The 24,686-nt window shown below is 31.6% G+C and overlaps 4 protein-coding genes across 7 annotated transcripts; 2 read left to right on the plus strand and 2 right to left on the minus strand.

Moving 5' to 3' along the window:
- Positions 1–10,130: 10,130 nt before the first annotated feature.
- On the plus strand, positions 10,131–12,662 carry LOC133037437 (GTP-binding nuclear protein Ran-3). The gene is made up of 8 exons (XM_061114763.1): positions 10,131–10,684; positions 10,818–10,887; positions 10,989–11,045; positions 11,127–11,244; positions 11,589–11,678; positions 11,789–11,968; positions 12,076–12,153; positions 12,281–12,662. Exons 1-8 carry the CDS (start codon positions 10,682–10,684, stop codon positions 12,348–12,350), a joined length of 666 nt encoding a protein of 221 aa, XP_060970746.1. The 5' UTR covers positions 10,131–10,681; the 3' UTR covers positions 12,351–12,662.
- Positions 12,663–13,026: 364 nt separating this feature from the next.
- Positions 13,027–15,374, plus strand: LOC115712334 (GTP-binding nuclear protein Ran-3). Its single transcript, XM_030640612.2, has 8 exons — positions 13,027–13,408; positions 13,523–13,592; positions 13,689–13,745; positions 13,845–13,962; positions 14,311–14,400; positions 14,529–14,708; positions 14,814–14,891; positions 15,010–15,374. Exons 1-8 carry the CDS (start codon positions 13,406–13,408, stop codon positions 15,077–15,079), a joined length of 666 nt encoding a protein of 221 aa, XP_030496472.1. The 5' UTR covers positions 13,027–13,405; the 3' UTR covers positions 15,080–15,374.
- A 511-nt stretch (positions 15,375–15,885) lies between these two features.
- LOC133037436 (protein TWIN LOV 1) lies at positions 15,886–19,103 on the minus strand. Of its 2 annotated transcripts, none has more exons than XM_061114759.1 (7): positions 18,075–19,103; positions 17,567–17,777; positions 17,391–17,455; positions 17,233–17,312; positions 17,080–17,135; positions 16,902–16,965; positions 15,886–16,592 (listed from the first exon to the last, which is right to left on the minus strand). In XM_061114759.1, the coding sequence occupies exons 1-7, from the start codon at positions 18,589–18,591 to the stop codon at positions 16,428–16,430; spliced, it is 1,158 nt and encodes a 385-aa protein (XP_060970742.1). In that variant the 5' UTR covers positions 18,592–19,103; the 3' UTR covers positions 15,886–16,427. The 2 variants fall into 2 exon arrangements, with proteins under 2 accessions (XP_060970742.1, XP_060970741.1); XM_061114758.1 differs by having other exon boundaries at positions 17,567–17,780; positions 18,075–18,986.
- Positions 19,104–21,183: 2,080 nt separating this feature from the next.
- LOC115725299 (probable rRNA-processing protein EBP2 homolog) lies at positions 21,184–24,629 on the minus strand. Of its 3 annotated transcripts, none has more exons than XM_061114760.1 (3): positions 24,494–24,629; positions 24,086–24,322; positions 21,184–22,322 (listed from the first exon to the last, which is right to left on the minus strand). In XM_061114760.1, exon 3 carries the CDS (start codon positions 22,296–22,298, stop codon positions 21,381–21,383), a length of 918 nt encoding a protein of 305 aa, XP_060970743.1. In that variant the 5' UTR covers positions 22,299–22,322; positions 24,086–24,322; positions 24,494–24,629; the 3' UTR covers positions 21,184–21,380. The 3 variants fall into 3 exon arrangements, with proteins under 3 accessions (XP_060970743.1, XP_060970744.1, XP_060970745.1); XM_061114761.1 differs by having other exon boundaries at positions 24,086–24,215; positions 24,494–24,577; XM_061114762.1 differs by lacking the exon at positions 24,086–24,322 and having other exon boundaries at positions 24,494–24,602.
- Positions 24,630–24,686: the final 57 nt, after the last annotated feature.

Below are 24,686 nucleotides of genomic sequence, written 5' to 3' on the forward strand. Positions count from 1 at the left end.
AGCCGCACATTGTGTTGCTCGCGGTACTTATTTTTTGTCTGATCGTCTTTTTACTGAGAGCAATGTTCCTTCTGCTTTTCAATCAATTGTAATAGCGGATATTTCTATTTAATGAATTACTTTTTTTCAAAAAAAAAAAAAAGAAGTTAACTGAAAACGACAAGACTTATTTATATTTGTAGAATGTCAAAAAAAATTGGATATTTAGATGAATTTAAACATGGAGTATAGATTTTTACATTGTTGTTGACCTTTGGTGAAATTTATTGTATTCTTTCATGTTTAAATATTAAAATACGAAAAATGGTCAAATTAGAATCAAATCAACAAGTTGTTTAAAAGAAGGGGTAAGTTGAAAATACCACTTTTATTAATCAATTAATCAATTTTATTTCTAATTTTATATTTATTTGAAATATACCTTTTTTTATATGTACTGTACCCAAAATACCCTCACATAAGAGAGTCACATAGAGAGTATCTTGAAGTGACAAGGGTAAAATTGGTACAATGTTTAAAAAAGAGGTAAAAATAATAGACTTTAAAAAAGAGGATAAAAATAAAAAGAGAACAATGTAAAAAAGGTATAGAGTGTAATTTCCTCTTAAAAGAATTATATTTTTTAAGAGGTATGGTATTTTTGGAAGAATAAAAAAAGGTGAAAGCCCATGAGGCCCGACTTGAAACTGTAGGGAAGGGAGACTATAAGGGGCCCAAAATGTCCACACCCGCCCGCACAAACTAAAATTCATACTCTAAAAGTATGTATGGGTTGAGTACAAAACCAAACCCAAAAAATCCGCCCAAAAGTTGTTATTTTTGCTTAAAATTTGGAATTTTGCTTTTTAAGTTTAAATTTTAGTGTATTGAGAGTGACCAAATATAAACTCTAAAAATAATGGTATTGTTAAGTGGCGCCTTGCAATTAATTACTCATTTTATTAAATAAAATTATATGATACCTGATACTTACCCACATAGAAGCAGGGGCAATCATCCTTTAAAAAAATCGAGAAAAGATGTATCTGGAAAATAGAAAATTTGGTATGATGGTTAAGCTAATAACAAATAAAGAAATGCTAACCTTAAGAACACTTTTAACAATTTCTCTATTCTATCTCTAAAATACATAATAAAATTTCTTTATTTTACCATATACTTTTATATTACACCATATATCAATTTCTTTAAAATATATCTCCAAAATCTCACTTTTTCAAATTTTATTATATTTTGTTCATTTTAAATATATAATTAATAAAATATATTTAAATATATGAATAATATTCTATAAATATAGAGTATGAACAATAAATAATAAATTTTAAAATAAAAATAGAGTTTAGAGTATTTATTATAACTTATTTTCGGTATAATTCTTTAATTTTTTTTAAAATTTATTTATTTTAGAAAAAATATGATATTGTTATAAAATAATATAAAGTAGATGAAAAGAAAGAAGAAGAAGATGAAGAGAGAAAGAAAAGTGAATGAGAATTTCTTAGTTGTTTATTCCAATGGGGTGAACCCCTATTTATACAAATACAATAGTGAAATATTAAGAAACTAAGAAAAATGGAAACTAAGAAAAAAAAGAATATTGATTACAATTAATGGTAATAAATAAAAGATTTAGACATCCACGTAATTATTAATATTTATAACACTCCCCTTGGATGTCCATAATAACTGTTTCATTAAAAATCTTGCTAAAAACTTGATCAAAAGAAAAAGAGTATAGTGTAAACTAACTCCCCCTTGTTTTATTAAAAATCTTGCTGAAAACTTGATCAAAAGAAAAAGAGTATAGTGTAAACTAACTCCCTCTCATTTAGGCATTTGTGGAGATCTTCTAATCGACTAATTTCGATCTTGTCTGTCGTTTTCTCAAATGTTGATGTTGGTAATAACTTTGTGAATAAGTTTGCAAGATGTACACTTGATTGAATATGTTGAACACAAATATGTATTTTCTTGAAGCGTATAAAGAAGAATTTGGTGAAATGTGTTCTAACTCTATCTCCTTCAATGTACCCTCTTTTTAGTTGAGCGATGCAAGCAGTATTATCCATAGATAATTGCTTGGGTTGATACTTCTTTATTGAGTGCAATCCATATGTTTCTCGAATATGCTATGTCAATGATCTCAGTCACACACATTCTCTACTTGCTTCATAAAATGTAAGTATGTTAACATGATTTATAGTTGCCTCGTTAAAAATCTTGCCAGAAAAACCCAGTGGGACAAAATCTGAGCTAGGGAAAAAGAGTACAATATATATTTCATATTCATAATTATTTGCAAGTTGCCTCATTAAAAACCTTGACAGGAAAACCCAGTGGGACAAAATCTGAACTAAGAGAAAAAGAGTGCAACATAAATATGTCTCCCCCTCATGCACATATGATCCATAATTCTTTTGGTGATAATAGATCTCATAAGATTATTGTTATCACTTCTAAAATATCACCATATATGATTTTTGATCATATATTTTCTATAACTCTTCCAGAGTATGTATGAACTTCTAAATTATAGATGAGGAGTTTGTGGAACATTAATCTTTATCCAACTAATTGTATCATTCATGTGTGTACACAACTTTGTTCATACGAAAATTTAAAATTTCAAGTAGATATGAACATAACACATTAGTGGTACTATAAATTTTCATTTGTGACAATGATGGTACTCCAAGACCATATATTTATTCCATCTTGTTGTATGATCTTAATTTCCATATCATATGATCATATATCTATAATTCTTGATACATATGAAGTACTTCAGGACTTCAATACTAATGAACAAACTTTATACATTAATATTTCTCGATATACAGAAAAAAATAAAAATTTGTTCTTCAATCACTTATAATATAATCAAAAACTCTTCAAGAGTCTATCATAACGTATAATTTACGAATTTATACTGCATAGACAACCATAGGTATTTTTTAAACAATAATTTACTTACATGTCTTTATTTCATACAAAAATCTTTGTCATATAGTGCGCGCGACTTAGAATTTATATCACTTAAGACATGTATTAAATTCTTCTAAAATTTTTAGATAAGACTTATTTCAAATTCTCACTATATTAGGAGCTCCAAATAAATAACTTTTGTTGCAACATTTATGTGACGCTTATAAATCCTCATAAAATATATTCCAGGTTATAATCAAATCATGATTATATTTTCCCAATATTTAAGCCTTACTTCAATCAATCTCATGTCTATGCAAACTTTGTACAACAATTCATTTTGTACAAATACATATATGCAAATTTACCATTAAAAAATATTTATTTGCACACCATACAGGTCTTACTTCACTTTATGTGAGTAAACTTGCCTGGACTGCGTCATAATATTTTGGCCAAAAACAAAATGTATGTCGATGATTCTCGATAAATCTAATAACATGATCCTTGCTATCTCATGTTAGTTTATTGCATATGCAAACATGCAACTTCTATTGTCGACAAAAATTTCAGTATATGATAATTTCCTCCCATATTGACATAACTTATAGAGATCTCTTTAAATTACATATTTTCAAATATGTTTATCATTTATAGGTACCTATATAGAATCACTTCAGGGATTCAATTATAATCAAATGTGTTATGTCTAACTTCTCTTGGGAGTCTCTTCTAGAGTACCGTTTCCATCACGGTTATCAATTTTAAATCATCAATACTTTATAACATTAAGGCATCTCCATGAGTACCTCTAGATTTAACAACTTCAGGGCAAATCAAATGAACATTTACTAATAATTTTTATATTGTTCATTTACGCTTCAGGCGTTTTCAACTCATTCTAACTCAACTTTGAATAATATTGATTTGCAGTTGGTATATATCATTTTGAACTATATCGTTCTTATATACTTTGTGCAAGGATATTTTTCAGAAATTATCCTCGATCACAACTGCTTCTCTCCCCCTGATCGAGAGAATTTTTAAAAATTGTGATATCTAATAATATTAATATACCTGTAGGGATTTCAATATATCACAATGAATCAATATTTATTTAAACTCATATATACTATATGACATTGAACTTCAGGTTCAATAAACTTCAGTTTCAAGTTCAATCCTTATGAACTTAATTCATTTCTAAGAATGAGTCACACGTGTATAATTAGAAATACATAAATTTACACATTTTGTAAATGCATGATCATATAATCTTATCACATCGATAAGAAACTATGCAATAAAAATATAACAATGGCTCAAGATTGTTAAAGAAATATAATTTAAATATTTTTTTATGTGCAAATATATGCACATTCTTCTTTTGAGCCTTATAAATTAACAATGAGAAGAATCTTCTGGTTCTTCAACAAAATTTAGTCAAATTCTTTGACAATTTATTGCATATGATTGATCATGTCAAAATATTTCAATTCACGAACTTCAGGTTTACTATAATTTGTATTTCAATGAAACTTTCAAAAGGTAATGTAAATTCATTACAACATAATCATTACAAGTTTCATTCACATATACACTCTTCAGGAGTCACTATTATATTTATCAAACTTTATATTTCTTCAGGAATCATTATCATCAATTCAATGATGTGTATAATTTAAAAGATACACGACAACTTCATCATGTTATTGTAATGGTCAAATAGATATAACCATAATATATTATTCATTTTTCCAGGTATCTTTTTAACAAGTCGTCTAATTTATTAATAACTATTCATTAGTCTAATTATCATGACTTAATATATTATATATTTAAATGTACAACCAGTACATATAATAAGTTATTTCTTATTACTTTCATAACTAGATAAAAGTTATACATCTAGGTATATACAAATATATTTTACTACTCCAAATAGCAATTGTATGTAAGACTTTATCACTTTAATTATATTAGATCATTAACAAATATTAGTAAGTTATATATTCACTTTTGGGAATATGCAAACTGAATTAAATAGTAACTGCATATATACATATCTTGTACCAACAATAGTTTGAAACTATTGATTTCAAGAAATAATAAAATATGTATATATTAATTTGCTTCTGACATTATCAATATATGTAAAATCTATATTCTTTGAAATATAATTTCATGTCTATTCATTCTCTTCAGGGAATGATATTTAAATATTCTAAATGTACAATAAATTTGTACAATTCACATTCTATTCAATAATCAAGTATACTTTTATCTTGATTATAAGTGTGTCTGTATTACAGGTACGCGACTACTATTATTCAATTCCACACATGATGTATAGATTTTATGTACTTTGATTGTGTGTGGTATCTCATCTTTTGGTTGTTTCCACTTTCTTCTGGAAATATTTGAGTAGTAAATAATACCATCGATTATTTAAAATCATTACATTCACTTCGGGGAATGACGTTGAATAAGTAGAACATTATTATAAATTTCTTAAAAAATTTATTATTTGTTCATCCATAAAAATATAAGAAATTATTCAACAATTTATTTTACGATATTTCAAAGAATATATAAATGCAATTTTTGCATAGTCTCCAAGATGTATGCAAAATTTAATCTTTAATATATGAGATTCAATAATTTCCAACATTGCAAGTAATAACAATGTATAATAACACGACTAATACGAAAAATCTTTAAAATTAATTGACTTTAATTCGTATCATTCTCTGCAGGGAATGATGAACAATAAATTCATGCCTCATGTATTAAAATAACATTAGTCGTGCTCATTGTTATTCTTATACTTTGATGTTTCAATGCAATTTTCTTAACATTCTTTTTGGGTATTCAAAACCCACTATAAAATTGCATCAATAATAATCATTTTTAATGATTCTTTAGTTGTATTCACATAAATACAATCATTTTTTTTTTCCGACAAATATAAAACATTTACTTTAGGAAATATTTGTCAAAATCTATATCGATATTAGATTACTTTTCATTGTCCTCAAAGAATACAAGAACATATACATAAATACGTATTCATCTCTTTCATTATATATCCATCAACTATATAATGAATATTACGTTTGCATAATCTTCAAGATATATGCAAGATTTTATTGAGGACGCATAATCATCAGGATATATGCAATATTTTATCGAGGATGCATAATCTTCAGGATATATGTAATATTTTATCGAGGATGCATAATCTTTAGGATATATGCAATATTTTATCGAGGATACATAATCTTCTGGATATATGTATAATTTATATAGATTTTCTCTATCATATCATAGGCACACATATATTGTAAATATTATGAATGATAAAAACATAATCTATATATGAAATCAATAATAAATATATAAAAAATATATACATACATATATATAGATAAAAAAAAAGGAAACCAAATAATTCTTAAAATTGTTTTAGTCAGATGAGTATATATATAAGGGTAAATACCATTTTAGACCTTCTGTTTTACAAAAGTTACCAATTAGACCCTGTGTTTTGTTAAATGACAAAATGGACCCTGTATTTTCTAAAATAGTACAAATAGGACCCTGAATTGATTTTTTGTTAAAATAAAATTTAATTATAATCCGATTTAAAAGTGCTATGACAAAACTGTTTATATTTTTTGTATCTGTTCGTATTAAGCATTGTCTTCAAGTTGGTTGTATTAAAAAAAAAGTTGTCAAAAATTAAGTTCAGGGTCCTATTTTTACTATTTTAGAAAATACAGGGTCCATTTTGTCATTTACCAAAACACAGGGTCCAATCTGTAACTTTTGCAAAACACAGGGTTCAAAATAGTATTTACCCTATATATAAATATATATTTAGTGTATTTTAGTGTATTTTGACTTTGAAACAATTCAAGAACTTTAACAAGATACTTACATTGGGACTTGGGCAGAGAATCATGCTTGAAGCTTGGGTAGAGACTCGTGCTGATAACGTGTTATAAAATAATATAAAGTAGATGAAAAGAAAGAAGAAGAAGATGAAGAGAGAAAGAAAAAGTGAATGAGAATTTCTCAATTGTTTATTCTAATGGGTGAACTCCTATTTATAAGTTAAATATTAAGAAACTAAGAAAAATGGAAACTAAGAAAAAAAAGAATGTTGATTACAATTTATGGTAATAAATAAAAGATTTGGACATCCACATAATTATTAATATTTATAACAGATATATTATTATTACTGCACTTTAATATTAAATAAATATTACGTGAGTGAAAGGACTAACTAATTATGGAGTATAATATGAACCAATTATGAAGTAGTGACTTTCAGTTTCACTGTAATACAATAAACTCTATTGTAGGAGCTATCACAGTTTGAATTCAGAGCTTGCAATGAAACCTTGAACAACCTTCAATGGGATTTCTTGCAAGAACCTGCAAAAGATAACAACGCAGAAAAAGAAGAGTAATACAATACACAATATTGATATATGATCTAAAAGGTTAGAAAAAGCAATATTGAACGTCCGCCCTCAACACTTGTTCTCCACGGAATTGACGATGTTGACGACTACATTTGGACGGTCGAATGGAATAGAGGAGACACGATCCGACGGTCGAGATTCATCCACGGTATGCCCTGTCTCTCGATCTACGACTCATCGGACCCCAAAAACTTCTCCGGGGATCGGCGATTAAAGCCGGATATGGAATGTTGTAGATCATCTTCTCTTGGGAGGAATTCCGACGTGTCTGATGAGTCTTCCAACGGCGAAGATTCAGCCGATGATGAGGCTCAGAACTCGTTTAAAGGATCCTTAGACACCATGGATGGGCTTGAGGAAGTTCTTCCCATCAAGTATGTTTCTTTTTGATACCCTTTTGATTATTTCTCTCGGCTCTTGCTTTAGTTTTTTGAGTACCCTTTTGGTTACTATTTTGTTCATTGTGATTCTGGAAATTTAGCTTTGGTAACTTTTAATCATTTTTGATCTGAGAGAGTTTTAAATAGGGGGAAGTTTGTACCAGTTTGAATCTGTAGTGGTTTTTCTGAAAATGCCTTTCCCTCTAAGTCTGTCAATTTATGGCAAACCAATCCAGTGAGCAATCTCTCTTTCAGAAGTTTATTGCCTTAACAACCGGAGAAAAATAGATCTTAGTTCTCCTAAGGTTATGTAGAATAGACTGGGTGGTGTCGCCTGAGTAAGGCCGGTAGGGGAATCTGACGAGGAAAGGTGGAGTATTGAGGGTTGACTGAGCCGAGATTCACGCGCGGGATTGCTGTTTGAAAATTTTCAGCAATTAATTTTAATTTTCATTTAATGATAATTAATAATATAATGATTTATTTTTCTACTAATTAATTGTTTAAATTAGGTTTTATTTTATTATTTTTATGGCAGTTTTCTGACTTTTTTGTCTTAAATAAGTTATACTTTTATGGTATTCCTAATTTTAGGTTTTAATGTATTTAATATTGAGCTAATTTTGATTAATTAATTTTGTTAACTCTTTATTTATATAAGTGAATAATGTCTCATTAACTTGGATTGAATTTTCTTTTAAATTCCTTATTTTGTTATTAATCAATAGTTATTATATATATATTTAAAGACTTACTGCTCTTCTATTTGTCACCAGATCAATTATATTTATTATAAATTTACTTTTTAGCAATCTACATTTAGAAGATCTTCTTTCTATTTTAATGTTTGGTATCTCTGTTTTGTGTTTAGCTTTTTTCAAGAATCAAACTTATTTTAATTCTCAGTATTAATAATTTTATAATTAATGCTTTAAAAGTATTTTAAATTATTATAGAAAGTTTTTTCGTCTTCAAACTTATTTTGGTGTACTAAATCTATCCATTAGTTGTATAACTTTAATGATTTTTACCATTAAATATTTTAGTCTAAAATGTGAGATTTTTAGTATTAATAATTTATTATATTGATTAATTAGAATTTCCTTTCTTATATTAATTAGCCTTTTTACTATTGTTTGAATATTTAATTTTTTGAATTTTTGTTATTTATATTTTGTATATTAAGCATTCTGAAATTAAGATTCTTTATTAAGGTTTTTTAGCATAGACATTAATGGTTCATATATTATTTTAACTTTTATAATGTTTTTCCATATTTTATTGCTTATTTGAATGTTCATTAGTATTATTTATTTTTAATTAGTTTTTCATTTTTAAAGTCTAATTTATTATGTAGTTGTATTATTATTAATTTTTAGTAAGTTATATAATCTTTTGTTTTTATACTATAATTTTAAAAATAGTTTATACTGTTTTTAAGCCTATTTATGTATATTTATAGTATTTTTACTTTTGTTTTTCTGTAATTATAAATAAAGTCAAATAAAAATATTTAAAGTATATGGATTAATTATTTATTTTACCTTATTTCAAAATTATATATTAAAGTATATTTATTATATTTATTTTATTTATGGTTTCTCACTCAATAATTTTATAATGATTTATAGTTTTTATGCCTTTTACGGGTATTTTTGTGCCTTTTACGGCTTTCGTGCCATTTTTTATGGCTTGCCCTTAATTGTTTAGGGTAGTTTTGTGGTACAGTCAATGGACAAGAAAAGTGATCCATTTTGTGCTCTTGGCTTCTACATCAACGAACTTTCAGTTTTGACAGATAAGTTTTTAAGTCCTTTTTGTTTTATATTATAATATGGATTATTTATTATTTTTTTTTATTTTAACTATTTTTTATTAAATTATGTAGTAATAAAGTTTTATTTATTGTTTTTGTAGGTCAATTTTGTGGAGGGCCTACCACTATAGAGACTTTGTCGGGTAAGTTTAATTCAAGGATTGTCTCTTCTAATACCTGTTGTTGCTTGGTGTTGTTTGTTTTTCAGCTATCAACAAAGGAAGGGTGTTTAAATGAGTTGTGGGTGCTGTTTGAGGATGTTATAACTTTATTGTCTAAATTTCCGGGGGCAGTTTTGTCCCATGTGGCTTGCGATAAGAAATTCTGCAGCTCATGGTTTGGCAAAGCATGCCCTTCGGTTAGACGATGAGCTATCCTGGTCCGAGGAGGTGCCGCCGCCGATTATGGATAACTGCTTTGTTAATCATGTGTGATTTTGATCACCGCGTCAAAAAAAAAAAAAAATTATGGAGTATAATAAAAACTTAATATCACCAACATAGAGACTGATGCCCTTAGAGTTTTTCATGCTCTAACTACTACATCCACTGATCTGTCTAGTTTCTCTGATTTAATCTTGGATGTTCGTTGTCTTTTATTTTTTTTTCTTGAAGCACGTAACTCTTATGTTAGGAGAAACGCTAACCATGCTGTATATGATTTGGCTAAACATGCTTTAGAGTTGGATCAAGATGTTTGTTTGCTAGGTGATACTAAATTATTGTTGATTTATAATAATAGTGATATTTTTTTTAAAAAATAAAATAAAATTATAGAGTATAGTATTGTGAAGGCTTAATTCTGACGCTAGTGTGTGAAATGCATCAGATTCCACCAATTTTATTTGAATTTTGATTTGATATTGATAGGGTTTCATTTCATTTCCTTTGCCTAAAATAAAACTCTTCATCGCGTAAAAATAAAGCAAATCCCTATATAAATATTATTATTATATATATAAACCCCTCTTTCCCTTAATTCTCTTCTCCTCTCTAAAACCCCCCATTTCACTCTCTCGCAACTCTCTCTCTCTCTCTCTCTGCGTCGATTCAAGAACATTTTCCATGGTAAAGTTTCCTTTTTCTTCTTAATTTGGTTGTTCTTTTGGTTCTAGGGTTTCTTATTATTTTCACAGATACACAGATTATATTAGATCCATCACTCCAACTCATTCTTTATGTTTTTGTTATCCTCTCTTAGGCTTTGCCGAACCAGCAGACTGTTGACTACCCCAGTTTCAAGCTCGTTATCGTGGGCGATGGTGGAACTGGTAACAAGATTCATTTCGTGTTTTGTCTTTTCGATCTGGTTGTTCTTGTTGTTGGGATTTTCTCCATTACATTTGATCATTGCGTTTCTTGATTTTTACAGGAAAAACCACTTTTGTCAAGAGACATCTCACAGGGGAGTTCGAGAAGAAGTATGAACGTAAGTACCTGATTCATTGATTATGCCTTTTCGATTTGGATTTGAGCTACGTTTGTTTATTTGTTGCTTCTTCTTTTGCAGCCACCATCGGTGTAGAGGTTCACCCGTTGGACTTTTTCACAAACTGTGGTAAAATCCGTTTCTACTGCTGGGACACTGCTGGTCAGGAGAAGTTTGGTGGTCTTAGAGATGGTTACTAGTGAGTCTCCTTCTCTTAGTTTAACAGTTTAGTTTACTTTGGTCTGGGTTGGACTTGTATGTTTAATTGATTCAATTTTTGTTCTTTCTTTTACCTCAAATGCATATTTAATTATGTATTACACTTTGTTTATGACATTGTTTGAGTGGGCTGAGGTTGCTTACTTTATGCGTTTAAAAGTCTTCATTCTATTTAGGTTTTATGTTTGAGAAGCACCACCGTTCTGACTTAGTATACACATACAAATTACAAACTCTAATTTATGTTGATATGATGTTTTTTACTCAGCTCAGGGTTGGGTGAATGAATGAATGTCTTATTTACTTTCCCCTTGTGATTTGCAGCATTCATGGACAGTGTGCCATTATCATGTTTGATGTTACAGCACGCTTGACATACAAGAATGTACCTACATGGCACAGAGATCTTTGCCGGTTTGTGCTATATTTATTTCCAAATGAGTTTTCTTTCTGTACGCTTCATTATGTCGTGGTGTGCTGAATATATTTTCTTTTTGGAAATTTTCTCGTGTCTGTCATTTCAGTGTGTGCGAGAACATTCCCATTGTTCTCTGTGGAAACAAGGTGGATGTGAAGAACAGGCAGGTTAAGGCCAAGCAGGTCACCTTCCACAGGAAGAAGAACTTGCAATACTATGAGATATCTGCAAAGAGTAACTACAATTTTGAGAAGCCTTTCTTGTACCTTGCCAGGAAGCTTGCTGGGTAATTCGCTAATCTTCTGCCGTCTAACTTCGAAATTCATGTTTGTATAAGTTAGTCAATTATTTACTTGCTGAATTAATGTTTGTGATGTGATGGCTTCTTCACAGGAACACTGATATTCACTTTGTTGAGTCTCCTGCCCTTGCTCCTCCTGAAGTACACATTGACTTGGCAGCTCAACAAATGTAAGTCCTCTTTCCCAAGTTCAAGTATCATCCCAGTCCCACACACTTGCACAGTATTTGTGCTGCTTCGATAAATCTCACCTCTTTCCTATTCTTGTCTTTAATGAGCCTTTGTTGTTTGTTGCAGTCATGAAGCCGAGCTTGCCCAAGCTGCTAATCAGCCTCTCCCTGATGACGACGATGATACATTCGAGTAAAAAGGAAGAGCTAGTACTTGCTGGAGAAGCTTGCATTCAAGCTTTCGTTCTTTTTTTCTTCTTTTTTTTTTGGTGAACCCTTGGGTTTTCTGATGATTGTGTTGGTTAGGAAATTCACTCATATTTGGCTGGATTTTATCTATAGTAGGATGCTCTTTTATTTTAAGTAATATCTCATATGGCAATCTCACTGGAGGAGTTCAGTTGTGCTGTTTTCGTATTGGGTTAATTGTGTAAAACTTTGCTCATTCGGATGATTAATGGCTTTCCTCATCAGATTTTAATGCGAAAATAGTTACTTTTTGAACTGCATCCTTTTCCTCATTTTGTCTTACTGAAAAATGAATTCTTCTTTGTCAAAATCCTAGTGAATTGGATTGGTAATCATTTGAATAACTTAGCTTACACTGCAACAAGACTTCGATGAGCAACTCTACTTACTTGTCTGCAACAACTTATTTGTGATTACAGTTGATCTGAATACATCACTGGTCAATATAAAATAAAAAGTTAAAAGAACAATTTAGTGAGTAGGGCTATAAAATGATGGAAAAGAGACCGCTCTTCTTCTGTGGCTGCTAGCCGTTGCAGGTGGAACATGGCAAAGTTGTTAAGTTTTCAACCACGCATCTTTCTTTGTCATAAACTTTAGTAATTACAATCAAGATTCATTTGGATCACCTAATTCAAAACATAGTTTAAAAATGTAAAAGTAATAATATGTTATAACTTTTAAATTGAACTTCAATATACAAAACCAGGAAATAAATCCCCTTTAATAAACCAGGGAATCAAAAATATAAATGATTTATTTCCTGGAATTAAAAAAAAAAAATCAATATAAAAATAATGATTTAATAGAGAAAATAAAAAATGAATGGAGAGAAAATGAAAGCGTATGTCGCGTAAAACTAACGCAAATGAATATAATATATAAACCCCTTTTCCCTTCTCTATTCCTTAACTCTATTCTCTTCTCTCCTTTCTAAAACCCCAATTTCACTTCCTCACCCTCTCACGCTGCCTCACATAGCTCTCTAAGCTTTCCAATTTCCATGGTAAAGTTTTCCTTTTTCTTCTTAATTTCGTTTTAGGGTTTCTTATTGTTTTTATTTACAGATTACATGAGATCCATCCAACTCATTCTTTATGTTTTTGAAATCCTTTCTTAGGCTTTGCCCAACCAGCAGACTGTTGACTACCCCAGTTTCAAGCTCGTTATCGTCGGCGATGGTGGAACTGGTAACAAGATTCAGTTCGTGTTTTGTCTTTTCGATCTGGTTGTTGTTGGGATTTTCTCGATTACATTTGATCATCGCGTTTCTTGATTTTTTACAGGAAAAACCACCTTTGTCAAGAGACATCTCACAGGGGAGTTCGAGAAGAAGTATGAACGTAAGTACCTGATTCATTGATTATGCCTTCTCGATTTGGATTTGGATTTGGATTTGGATTTGAGCTATGTTTGTTTATTTGTTGCTTCTTCTTTTTCAGCCACCATTGGTGTAGAGGTCCATCCATTGGACTTTTTCACAAACTGTGGTAAAATCCGATTCTACTGCTGGGACACTGCTGGTCAAGAGAAGTTCGGTGGTCTTAGAGATGGTTACTAGTGAGTCTCTTCTCTTAGTTTAACCTAGTTTACTTTGCTATGGTCTGGTCTGGGTTGGACTTGGATGTTTTAATTGAATGAAAATTCTTCTTTCGTTTACCTAAAATGCATATTTAATTTCGTATTGAGGTTACTTACTTTATGCGTTTAAGAGTCTTCATTCTATTTAGATTTTATGCTTGAGAAGCACTACCATTCTGACTTAATATACACATAAATTACAAACTCTAATTTATGTTGGTGTTATGTTTTTTTACTCAGCTCAGCGTGAGTTCATTTTCTGAGCTTACTCTATTTGTCTGCAAGGTTGAATGAATGTCTTATTTACTTTCCCCTTGTGATTTGCAGCATTCATGGACAGTGTGCTATTATCATGTTTGATGTAACGGCTCGCCTGACATACAAGAATGTGCCTACATGGCACAGAGATCTTTGCCGGTTTGTGCTATATTTATTTCTAACGAGCTTTTTCTTTCTGTACGCTTGAATCATTGTGTCGACTGGTGCTGAATATGGATGGTATTTGACTTTTTCTTTGTAAAATTTTTATCATGTCTGTCATTCAGTGTGTGCGAGAACATTCCCATTGTTCTTTGTGGAAACAAGGTTGATGTGAAGAACAGGCAGGTTAAGGCCAAGCAGGTCACCTTCCACAGGAAGAAGAACTTGCAATACTATGAGATATCTGCAAAGAGTAACTACAATTTTGAGAAGCCTTTCTTGTATCTTGCCAGGAAGCTTGCTGGGTAATTCACCAAATCTTCTGCTATCTAACTTCTAATTTCACGTTTGTATAGGTCAGTCAATTATTTACTTTTGGATTAATGTTTGTGATGCCTTCTTCTTCACAGGAACACTGATATTCACTTTGTTGAGTCTCCTGCCCTTGCTCCTCCTGAAGTACACATTGACTTGGCAGCACAACAAATGTAAGTCCTCTAATCTTCTTTCCCATTTGCAAGTATTGCCACACACACCATTTGTACCCGCTTCGATATCACCTCTTTCATATTCTAGTCTTAAATAAGCGTTTGTTGTTTGTTGCAGTCATGAAGCCGAACTTGCTCAAGCTGCTAATCAGCCTCTTCCTGATGACGATGATGATACATTTGAGTAAAAAGGAAGAGCTAGTACTTGCTGGAGAAGCTTGCATTCAAGCTTCCGTTCTTTTTTTGTGAACGCTTGGTTTTCTGATGAGGGTGTTGTGTTAGGAAATTCACTCATATTTGGCTGGATTTTATCTATATTTACTGTAGGATGCTTTTTATTTTAAGTAATATCTCATTGGGCTATCTCAATGGAGTTCAGTTGTGCTATTTTCGTTTTGAGTTCATTGTGTAAAACTCATTCGGATGATTTATTGCTTTCTGCATCAGATTTTAATGAGAAAATAGTTGCTTTCTGAACTGCAACTTTGGCTTTCCTTAATTTTTCAGGGAAATAAGGTTTAAATTGTGGAATGACAAGTCATTTCACAATTCTCAGCTTTTATAACACAGAAAATGTGTGATAAAACTAATTTTATAATTAAGCCAATAGTTAGCTGATTAATAGCATGATCAACACATGTAATTAGCTAATGATAATGTTACATATATTATCATTTTGGCATAATATTGCAGCAAAGGAATGAAATTGTGGTATGAGCTTTGGTATGTATTCAAACAGGCTCTTATTGATAAATTATGTTTGACTCATGAGAAATCATCACCGTGTTTTTCAAATTTAATTGTATGTTGTCAGATTCCTCAATAGTCTTAAAAGAATGTGAAATATGAAAACAGAACAAGAAAAGTACAATATTAATCTACTCTTATAAAAGCAATGGGACTAGTTTTTTTTTTTTTGATCCAATCATTCTTTATTGTCCGTTCTTCCTTCAGACAGATTGAGAGTATATAGGTCATTGCATTTGGGATATAATGAAATCAACTGGTGTAATGTGATATGTATAAGCTACGTATAGAATTATAATGTATAATGTCCCCTCACAAGCTATACCAACATTCAATCATGAAAACAAACAAACATGAAGCTGTGTTGAAATTCTTGATCTGGTTGACATCATACCGAGATGGATTGGAACTTGGGAGTCTCAGTTCTGTCATCGAAGAATATTCATATTCGAAGGGAGCACCTATATGATACCATCATCATCATCATCATCATCATCCCAAATGAACTCACAAGTCTTCAGTTCATACTTTTTTCGGCATACAAGTCTTCAGTTCATCTCCCCCAGTTTCCTCCAAGTACCATGTCTAGTTTATTACATGTCTCGTAAATTGGTAATCTTGGCTACACTGCAAACAAGAGCTCTCATAAGATTTGTTTCCTGGGACGTAGCCGCTGATGAAGACTTACGGGAATGATTAAGGTTCCGTTCCAAGAGGCTTCTTTCTATTGTATTATCTCTCTCGTATGAGAACTACTATTAATTGCAATTGGCCAAGATGATTAAGGTGCTAAGACTTGGACGACGAGCTAGCTCCCATCGACGAACTCCTCACTGCAATTTTAACAGCACCAACTGTGCTAAGTTGTTTCATCTCAGGGCTCAGTCCGTGTTCCCCCTGGCCCTGTTCATAACTGCTTTCTTGCAACATATGAACACCCACAATGTATGCAATCTGAACAATCAAACAATTTTAACGACATAAGAAAAACCTCAGACTATCACAAGGTGTGTACACTGAAACATTCGAGAACACTGTTTTTGTCTTCGCCAATATATAAAAATGAGGCGAATGTGGTACATGTTTTCTCTCAATCAATTTAAAACATTTGTCTAATTATGCACATTCATTTCTTTTCTTTTTGCCTCAACAATTTTTGACCTGGCTATGTAGAAACAAATGGAGTTCATGTAACTAATGAAAAGTCATATCGAGTTGAAGCTTTTTATAAAAGAAAAACAAGTATAGTAGCATGTAAAATACCTTCCCGGAAGCATTACGAACTGGTGATACGTGAAGAGAATTCCAAAATGAACTCTTATTCTTTCTGAAAATGAAGAACAATGCATTTTCATTAAAATTCAGATAAGAAAATTGCAGACTTTCATAATACCTACCTAAGTAACCTATTGGATATTTGGATAAAGAAATAAGAATCAACCTGTAACTCAAGATACGTACTGTGCATGCCCGTTCCATTTGAATATTTTCCTCTATCTGGGTAAACCGAAAACAACAAGCTCTCTCAAATATGAAATCATCAGATATTCAAACCAAATGACAGAGTCAATGTCTTATGAATGAAGTGTTATACCTTACACAAGGCTGAGGAATCTGTATCCTCCCCATTCAAAAACCTACAGTTTCTCCCTATTACTTCATGCCAGGAATAACCTGTATAAGTAGCCAAAAGACATTAGAGATTATATATATGTGTGACTAAATTTGTATTGGATAACAAGTTTAAAGCACCTGTTAACTTTAAGAAAGCATCACTTGCGTAAACTATTGGCATGTCAGGTAAGTGAGGATCAGTCCTATGCATTGAATCCAAACACAAACATAAACACAGAGAAATTCAGTCAGCAGTCTTTGGAAGATGATGATGATGATGATGATGATGAGTAAAAAATGCAATAATAACTCACAATACAAAGCTTTGTTTGATTCTACCAAGAGAAATAGTTAAGGATGAACTTAGAAGTCCCACCCCAGATAAGCCTCCACATCTCTTTCCACACACAACTCTCCCTGTTGACTCGCTATAGTGAGTTAGCACAGACAACACTCTACTGATGCCAGAAGCAGCTTTATTCTTCTCTGCATCACTTGCTTCCCAAGCTTCTTCAATTTTCATTTCTGCTTTGTTAAATCAAATCAAATTCAATTCAGTTCATTCAACAACACAAATAGATAGAATAGACATAAGAGATGATGCCCGTTATTACACTATATCAAAAAAACTCGTGAGTAATAGACCATGAATGTTGATTTATGTATGTGGGCATACTTAGTACGTATTGAGTTGATATTAAGACATTCTTATATTGTTGTACTATGTTTAATTCATTAAGGGGTTGTCGGGGTGTTTTGGTTTTAGATGTTTCCTTAAAGATTTCGACTCAATTCAATTCAATTCAATTACATACCACATACCTGAAACATCAGAAGAAGCTGCAGGAGTCAAAGAATCAGACCATACTTGTCTTCTACATGAACCCAGTTGTTGTTGATATCTGGAAAACCCAGTTGCTGTTGTTGTTGTTGGTGGTGTGGAAAGATGAAGAGGGACCTGAACAGCGATAAAGTTGATGACTTTCCCATCTTCCTTACTGAAAACAGGACACATATGAAACAAAATCCAAAAGGGTGTCCCATCCTTGCGATAATTCAACAAATTAATCTGAATAGCTCTCTCTTCCCTAACAGCCTCACGAACCTCCATAACCGACCTTCTACAAGTCCTGGGACCCTGAAACATCCTCCCATTCTTCCCGATGACCTCGCTTTTGGAGTAACCTGTCATTTTTAAGAAGCCACGGCTGGCGAAAACGATTGGGTGGCCGGAGATACTAGGATCGGTGATGGTGAAATTGTGTGGGATTTCTTCCAAAGCATCTGTAATCCATAGTGAGTAATAAGAGGTGTTTAAACAGTGTTGAATTGATTCCATCTTTCAAAGTTGTAATCTTTGCCTTTCTTCGGTTTGAGAATCAGTCCCAATCCCATGTGGGAAAGTCGTTAGGATTAAAAAAAATCAATTTTGTTTTTTTGTTGGAGCAGAAAAATCACGAACCCACCTAGAAAATTAATTAAGTTACCCAAATCTAAATCCAAACCCAGTCGATGATGATGATGATGATGATGTTTAAGGCATCTTTCAGGCGAAGAAGGAGACTTTGGTGGTCCCAACGGGAGAAAATGAAAACGGCTATTGAAGGAAGAGAGAGAGAGAGAAGTAGTTTTGTTATGACAGCTCAATTGCTAAGAAGAAGAAGAAGAAGAAGAAGGATAAGGCTCTCTTCCTCACTCTCTTTTGTCTCATTACATCTATTCTTCGTATGTTATTTATTTATTTTAAAAAATAATTTGTGACTAATAACATAGTCACTCATCAACTATCTAATCTATTACACTTCCTTTCGAAAAAAAAAAACACAAATATCTATTATAGAAAGCGATTATTTCATAAATATAAAAAAGGACCAAATTTTTATGTTTTTATAAAGGACAATTTTATTTATTATCCCTAAAAAAAATTCTTATTATAAAAAATAGGTGCTGATTTTTGGCAACCAACAAATTTTTTAAGTCTAATTTTTTTTTTTATATTTATGTACTTTATAACTATTTAAGATATCCTACAAAATTTTGAGAAATTCAAAATAATTTACAATATAAAAAATAATGTTCAAATAGTCTATTTTACACGAGTATAAAATGAAATAGTTACCAGTGCAATACACTGCTTGAACGCAATTTTTAACATGTTAAAATTTTCTGAATTTCTTAAAATTTTGCAGGATGTCTTAAATAACTATAATTTACATGACCATGAGAAAAAATTTGACTAAAAAATTATTTTGGATGCTAAAATAGATAAAGATATATCAGTATATCCTTTTTAAGGGGGTGCATTATAGAATTTCCCTAAAAAATATACCCCTAATAAATTTATACTATTTTATTCTAATAATTCCACATTATACCCAAAAAATCATTCATAATTATTTTGTTTTAAAAATTTTAAAAACCTAAAAAATTTATTTCTCTCTCTACATCTCTCTCATGCATCAACCCGTTCAAAGAGCCATCGCCCTCCTCCTCCCTCTATTTCCCTCTCTAGATCCATCTCATCTGCCTAAAGGAATCGTCACCCTTAATCTCGTCCGGTCCTCTATTGAAGCCCAAACGTCCGTCGTGGAAGCCCATCCTCCGTCTCTCGTCCACCATCTCCCGTCCACCATCTCTTGTCCTTCATAGAAGCCCAAACGTCTGCCACACCACATTTTAATTGAAAGTCAGAGCTCGTTAATAAGTAAATTTATTTTTAAAATATTTTGTTAATTGATTGTAAAAGTATAGTCTATTTTTGGTAGATCTATGTAATTGTTGTTTGTATTTGTTTGGTTTTGACATATTTTTCGTTGAAATCGTGAGATCTAATTTTTTGGAGTATTCTATGTGTTCGTATTTTTCTCGATGCATTTTTGATACGTTCTCGACAGGATCTCGACGCAAATCTCTCAAAGTTAGGGAAGACATTTCTCGACAGTTTTTTGATAGGTTCTCGATTATATATCAAAATGATGAATGATTTTGTATTTGCAACCATTCTTGACATGTTATCTACGCGTTTTTGATAGTTTTTGAATGGTGTGTGTATAGTTGTCTTTTCAAACTTTCTTGTCCCATGTTATCGACGATTTCTTGACTCAACTATTTTTTGATGATTGATTATTTGTTATTTTTCAACAGTTATCAATTGCTTTCCGATAGATTCTCGATTGGTTCTCGATTGTTTGTCGACAATATTTCCTATTAATTTAATTTTTTGTTATTTTTGTTATTCTAATTCAATTATTTTTAGTTTGTATTGAATTGCAAGATTGCCTGTGTTTCTGGTTGTATTGTATGATGGTGTTCGAGTTTCAAAGAATTTAATTGGGTGTATAAAAGCGAAAGAAGTACGACATTGATGGTTGAAATTGACACAATCTTATGAAAAATGTACAACAGTTTATATGAAGAGTTGGAGGTTGACCCATTGAAGTATGATTTAAAATTGGTGATAAAGTAGTAACACAATCTCGAAATTGCAGCCATTGTGGCAGCTCCGATTACAACAATGTTGGAATTATTTTACCAGGATCTAGATTTACTACCAAGTATGTTTCATTAACATCCTTTTAATTTTTAACGGTTATAACGTTAAATATTAAGTCATTATCCACGTGTTTTTTTTTATTAGTATATTTAAATTATTTCTTAAAAAAAAATAAAAATTCATGACTTGAACCTTACAAAAGTTCCAAAATTATAATTATTACTAATGTCAAAAATTAAATTTAGATATTTATTTACAACTAAGAGTTAAACTTAAAAATTTAACCGCAAATTAATCCTCAATTTTATTTCATGTTAATCCAAAAGAGATGAGTATGGGATTGAGTATGTTAATCAATCCCAGCCAGCTTCTTAGTTGTGTGATTAGGAAGATAAACACCACTTTGACTCAAATCTATAAATTTTTTGACATAAAATATTGAAGTTGAAACTATTAAAATATAACACTAGCAATAGGAATAAAATTGTTTCAAGGTCACAAAAGTTTAAGAGCTAACAGATTGCTCTTTTAAGGAAAAAAGAAAAAGAAGAAAATTATTACATAAATTAACTGATTTGGTTTTTCAACTTTAAAAAAGACAGATTAAATCAACAACAGAAGAAGTTGCAACTCTTTCACCTCTTTCTTTTCTTGTTTCCTCCAGAAGCATTCCCTCCTTTCTTAAAATCTCGGAAATCGTTTGTGGTTTCAGCTGTGTTCTGCTTCTTCAACGATTTCTTGCCTCCGAATCCAAATTTGGAATCCTTAAAATCCCTCTTCTTCTTCTGTTGTTTTCCCTGTCCAACTCCACCTCGGCTTTCTCTTGCTTTCCCTCCAGATCGATCTCCAGGACGCACACCAGGTCGCTGCTTATTTGATCTCTGGAATGATTTTCCATCTTCAAAGGAAAAGTCCAACTCACCATCCTTTTCACCACCTTCAGGAAACCCGCTCTGCTGCCTCTGTTTCCTCCACTTCTTAACGGATTCAATGTCATCCTTTTTCTGCTTAGCCCTCTCTTTCATCTTCTGGGCTTGGACTTCTTTAGCCAATTTCTTTGACTCTCTTGATTTCCTTCTCTCCTCAGCCTCTTCAATATTCTTCTTCTCCTCCAAAAGTCGACCCTTTACTTTCTCCATGTGAGAGTCTGTCTTCACCATCTCTGCATAATAATCAGGTGGCCTGAGAAAAGGAATCCCCATCGACTGAAGCTTCCCGAATGCTTGTTTCGTTCCCTCCAGAGCTTGACTGTAGAAGGCAAGCTCCCTGGTCAGATCATCATTCACATCCACCGCTTGCTGTTGATCAACATCAACAGATAGCTTGTGTATCCACTCCACATTGTCTGGCCACTTAATGTCACCGAGTTTATCGAGCATTCCATCAGTGTTGTAAATGGCAGTCTTTGATGGTTCCACCAATTTCACATCTCCATCTTCATCTTCTGATTCAGTTTCAAACTCAGAACCAGATTCAGAAACATCATCATCAAAATCAACTTCGTTCTCATCATCTGCCTTTAGAAAGGCCAATCCTTTATGTTGTACAACCATTTACAAAATCTGGGAGGCAGTGAGCTGCAACAATAATAAAATATTTAAAGTTGCTTTAACTTGCTAGCATATTCAAGATCTTTATACATTGCAATTTTTTCTAACAGTTAAATAACACAACACCCAGACACAATCAAATACATATTCAATCTCTAGAACAACAAACAGAGAATATATATATAAATAGTTCTCAACACAAATAGATAAAATCAAGGCTTTCAAATGTGATTGTAGCCACAAGATTTAGCAACAGCACGATGCTACTTAAATTATATCAGAACGAAAAATTATAACCAGTTATTGGCATAACCCTCTTTTAGATAAACTTTGAACACCATCCACCTAAATATCCGCTGTGCATAAATGAAAAATATATAGCTTAACTATTAAATGAATGCCTTAAAAAATTCATAACTTAAACAGAAACCGTTAATTACTAACAAAATACATTTTAAACAGTTGCATTAAAAAACTGTTTTAACTTTCCAAAACAATGTTCAGAATATACAGTGAAGAGTTTTCTTTCTGTATAAATATAGTAGAATAATTGTCTCATTAAGTTAAAAGAGAATTACAAGCATAAGTATATCTTATATCATATCATCTATATGGTATAATACATTAGAATCATTTAGTATCCTGGTAGAAAGAGACGAACAAAATACAAGTTTCAAAATGCAAACAAAACATTTCTCTATCCTCTTCCTCCTTACACTAACAAAATCCCAAAAGGCAAATGCCCTTCTTTGTGTCTAGCATTACATTAACACAAGTATATATATATATATACTAGTGGGTTAGCACATGCATCTGCTATTTCACTTTAAAATATTGTGTGAAGTAAACAATTACCAATCCATTTTAAAATAAGAAAGCTCATAATAAAAATTAGTAACTATAGTTCCATGTTTGCGCTAATAGTAATAATTTGTTTGTTGCTATACTACATTCATTCCAAAAACTATGAAAGTATTTCTCTCTCCGCTATAACATATATACATTCCCGAAGCACATAACAAAGAGAAACAACTGATGTAAACAGAGAGATTGAAGAAAATTGAGATAACTATATCTCCCTCTCTACAAAAATACTACTTACAACTTGTTAATTGCTATAATATATTCCACATACCAAAAGTATATTAAAACAGAAGTAACTAATCTGAAAGTGTGAGAGACATCAACAAAAATGGCTTCTTAAGTTGTGAGAAATGCTCAAATGTCACTAAATAGTTGTTCAACAATGTACTTGTGCTTGATTTCTTGAGAGAATTCATATATTGATGAGATTTTCAACACTCAAGATTTCTTGTGCTTGAATATTTACTGGTTATATTCATATATACAAGCATGAGAACAACGACAGCTCCACATCAATTATTTTAAGGCTACAAACAAAAAACATCACAGCACAAATTAAAGATATTTAACACAAATAACCCTGATCAAATCCCCCTTCCCAAGAAAGGTAGCAAGCAGTCCACTTAATTTCTTGCCTAATGCTTATACTTCAGAATGTACAGCTCTTTTACCTCTCTTCTTAACCTATGCATACAATAACTAAATTGCAACAAAGCCTAATTTACATTTACAACTGTAGACTCCAACACTGTTTTCATCAGAAAGGATTTCAGAGCAGCAAAAGACAAAAAAATATTTCACAACTTTGGAGTTAAACACACAAATAATGGACATATCATTAAGCAATCCACAAAAATATACTTTTCCTTCAGTAAAAGAGAATTGTGATGCCAAAAAAAGGCAAAAAAGTCCAGAATCATACATACCACAAACTAAACTAAGCAGCCGTGTGTGTGTTACTGTGTTACTGTTCTTGGTTCGGGTGTATTGTTTTTGGCCAAGAAATTTCTGGATTCGGTGCCGTGAGAAAGCATGAGTTGTTTTTCTTGGGTTCGTCTGTGAGTGACGGTGAGAAGAAGACAGGTTCGAGTGTGTTGTTTTTGGCCAAGAAATTTCTGGGTTCGGTGCCGTGAGAAAGCTTGAGTTGTTTTTCTTGGGTTCGTCTGTGAGTGACGGTAAGAAGAAGACAGAAAGTTAAAAAAAACACAATTTATCCCTAGCTAGCTACGGTAGCAAGAAGAAGAAGAGAAGTTGACATCTTGAGCGAACCCTAACCCTAGAAACCATTGTAAGGTTGAAGAGAAAGAAAGAAACTTTGAAACAGATAACCCTACCTTAGTTTCGCTTCGGCTGTGAGAAGGAAGGAGAAGAAGTTTGGAAAAATTTGAATGAGGGAAGTCCAGGTGAGCGGCTGAAGTAGTAATTAGTGTTTTGGAAATTTACATTTTATATTAGGGTTATATATAGCATTAGAGTTCGGAAACTTACAAAAATACTGATTTTTACCAAATATTTTCAAAAATACTG

This window comes from Cannabis sativa, chromosome 4 (assembly GCF_029168945.1).
Source record: "Cannabis sativa cultivar Pink pepper isolate KNU-18-1 chromosome 4, ASM2916894v1, whole genome shotgun sequence".
Classification (NCBI taxonomy): domain Eukaryota; kingdom Viridiplantae; phylum Streptophyta; class Magnoliopsida; order Rosales; family Cannabaceae; genus Cannabis; species Cannabis sativa.